General features: G+C 51.9%; 1 protein-coding gene across 1 annotated transcript in view; it reads right to left on the bottom strand.

The window, feature by feature from the left end:
* Positions 1-305: 305 nt before the first annotated feature.
* SALL1 (spalt like transcription factor 1) overlaps positions 306-3,113 on the bottom strand; it is a 14,194-nt gene continuing 11,386 nt past the window's right edge. Inside the window, 2 exon segments of the mRNA XM_007459470.1 lie at positions 306-746; positions 1,889-3,113. The exon segment at positions 1,889-3,113 is cut by the window's right edge and continues 8 nt beyond it. Coding sequence (XP_007459532.1) covers positions 306-746; positions 1,889-3,113 — 1,666 coding nt within the window.

The following is a 3,113-nucleotide window of genomic DNA, read 5'->3' as shown; positions in this document are numbered from 1 at the left end:
GGGCAACTTGCAATTGCCATAAATGTTACAGCAAGTTTACAGGACTCTAGTCAATTAGTATTTAGTCCAAAAATACAGAAGACCAAAGTTAACGCTTGCATCCTGTTTGCAAAGCCAGGTTATATCACTAATAAATAAGCTTTCTTAGAACTCTAGAAGTTGAACAAGGTACAAAAGAATGTCTTCAGAATGTTGTAGTTCAGAGATCTGGGGGGACCAGAAGGTGGGGGGCACGGGGCAAGGAGTAGGAGGCAACCATGGGTCTCATTCTGAACGGGGATGCTCCTTCTCCAGCCAGAGTGGATTTAACTTGTGACGATCTCTTTGCTGTCTTCCACGAAGCGGGTGAAACGGAAGTTGGTTCCATTCTCGCTGCTTGCCATCTTCTCCAGGCCAGCCAGGGGCGCACTGGGCTCTGAGTTCTGGAGCTTCTCCAGGTTTCCCGTCAGCCCACTAATAGGTGAGCTGCTCCCGCTGCCCAGGCTTCCAGGAATTGGAGGGATGCCGCCGTTCTGAATGACCGAGATCTCGTTGGCCTTCATCGCCAGCCCATTGGAGAGCGCTGCTGCATACTGATTCCAGAAACTGGAAGGATCCCCACTTCCTGACCTGGCCGCCAAATCCTTCTGGAACATTTCTGGGAACTTGACGGGATTGCCTCCTAGGAATGTCATGGGGCCGTCCACGGAGAGCCGGCGACCCCGGCGGGCAGGGGCGCTGTTCCACATGTGAGTGCCCATGTGTACCTGGGATGCGGGGAGACAGGAGGGGAGGGAGAAAAAAACGGGAGACAGAAGAAGGGAGAGGCTGAATAGTTGAATCTGTCTCAACTCACATCCCAACACTCGACAGGGCAAGTGGCCGCAATGTCTATTCTTATTACCTGCCCGACAGGGGGAAGGGTAACAAGAGCTGTCCACTCCAGTCCGCTGGTAATAAGGTGTCTGCTCTCTGTAGCCCTGGGCCGCCTTTCCTCTGCCTGGGCAAGGATGCCTTACTTACTCCTTTTTTATTACCTGTACTTAGCTTATAATGGCCTCAAGCAAGCCAGTCAGTCACAGATAGCTCCTTTCAGGGGGAGAACTGTTACGTCCACTCTCATTGCCATGGTAAGTATTGCACCTGACACCTTTTACCCTATAAATGTCCTTTTCAGATGGGAAGAAGATGCCCCTCACTGATTGCCCATTGGAGGGCCTGTGCGTGGAGAGAAAAAGCCAGAGAGTAATTATTCATTTCACATTACTGGCCGCAATCTCTGGAGAGATATTCTGTCAACAGAAAAATGTACACAGTAAGAGTGTTCAACTGTTGCTCTAGAACTTGAGCACATTTGCTTTCTTTCCAACACATATCAGTAGGAAATGTTGTATGATCAATTATCATAATACCCATTAGCAGAGTGGTGACGTTACCGTTTTTAGAAAGACAAACCACGCTGGACTGCAGAGTTATGAAAAAATAGATGCCAACGCTGAGGAGAACTGTAATTATTAAGTGATACGGGCAGCACACAGGCCACATGGAGGTCTTTAATCAATACCCCGTGGCAACGCTGGGCTGTCTGACTTGGTAGGTAAAGCAATTCATTTGGTGCACTTAGCGAGTCAACAGGACTAGGCTGCCGCTTCGCTTAGGTACCAAATTATTCAATGCACTCTGACATTCGGCAAGCTGCAGCCTGCCCTAGTCCCTGCCGTGCTCCTGACCCGCACGGGCACCCACATTTCTCCAGAGCAGTCACGTGCAACAGGTTCCCTTTCGAGAGCTCTCTCCCTGACTATCTGGACTGAAGACTCTGGGAACGTACCTCACAAACAGTCAATGGCCAAGAGAGAAAGAGGGTGGCTAGGGTGGGTCTGGGTGAGGTACAGGTGGAGGGAGGTACCTTAAGATTGCCTTTTGTTGTGAAGGCTCTTCCACAAATAGTGCAAGCAAAGGGTTTCTCTCCAGTGTGAGTTCTCTCGTGAATCTGCAGGGCACTCGACGAGGAGAAGGTCTTGCCACATGTGCTGCAGTAGTGCTGTTTGGGGGTCCTCCTGGGCAGAGCTGGGAGCAGAACCGGGGACGTGGCGGACGATGACAGAGGCCCAGAAGGGACGTGACTGCTGGGGGTGTCCTTACTGTCCTGAGGAGTCACATGCACGAAGCCGTTGACCTCTGTCTTGATGAGAGACGCCAACGAGTTGGCGGGAATCACCGCTGAGTTCTGATTGGGGCCAAGGTTGGAACTGGGCTCAAAGAGCTGTGATGGTAGATCTCGCATCTGATGTGTCAACATGTGTTGCTTCAAATTACCCTTGGTGGAAAAGCCACGATTGCAGACTGTGCAAATAAATGGTCTCTCTTTGGTATGACTTCTGTAGTGAATGTCCAAGGCACTCTGACAAGCAAAGGTTTTGCCACAAATGTCGCAAGCAGTGTTTTTAAATTTACCCCGGTCTCTGAACGGGAAGAGGATCCCCAAAGAATCTTCTTTGATGATTTTCTCTGTGTGACTAGATGTCAAATCCAAAGCCCCACCGTTCACTGGGGTGGGAGACAGACCATTGGCAAAGTCGCTTGCCCCTGCTCTCTGTGGCTTCTCCTCGGCGCTGGGTGACTTGTGGAATTCCTGGGTGCTGTTGGCTGGGGACAGAGCCTGCATGGAGGAGGTAGACTCTGAGATGGCCGGGCTGCCAGCACTTTGGCTCTCCATGTCACCACCCACCGAGGACGAATCGTTGGTCAGGACGTCCCCCTCGACTGACCCGTTCTCCACTGACTTCAGGCTGGCCTGCAGCTGCTCTGCCAGGCCCGCATTGATCATCTTCATCTGATTTTCCAAAGCAGCGATGCTCGACATCTCTAGAGGCAAAGGCGAGGGAGACAGGCTGTCTTGGGACGCATCCGCGGACTTGGGCGTGTCCGGGATGCTGCCCTCAGGACAGTCTTCCATGTTTTCATCGGAGAAGTTGTCTAGGTCGTCAAAATTTTTCTCATCAAAGGAGCCCGCGTCAGACTCCATGGACTCGGGGTAGCTGTCAGGGGCCGGGGTGTTGGGGATCTGGCCCCCCATGTGCATCCGGATGTGCTGCTGTAGGACGACGGCGTTCGTGAATTTCTTCTGGCAG

This window comes from Lipotes vexillifer, unplaced genomic scaffold (genome assembly GCF_000442215.2).
Source record: "Lipotes vexillifer unplaced genomic scaffold, Lipotes_vexillifer_v1.1 scaffold342, whole genome shotgun sequence".
NCBI lineage: Eukaryota > Metazoa > Chordata > Mammalia > Artiodactyla > Lipotidae > Lipotes > Lipotes vexillifer.
This window is presented reverse-complemented; position numbering and strand designations above follow the sequence as displayed.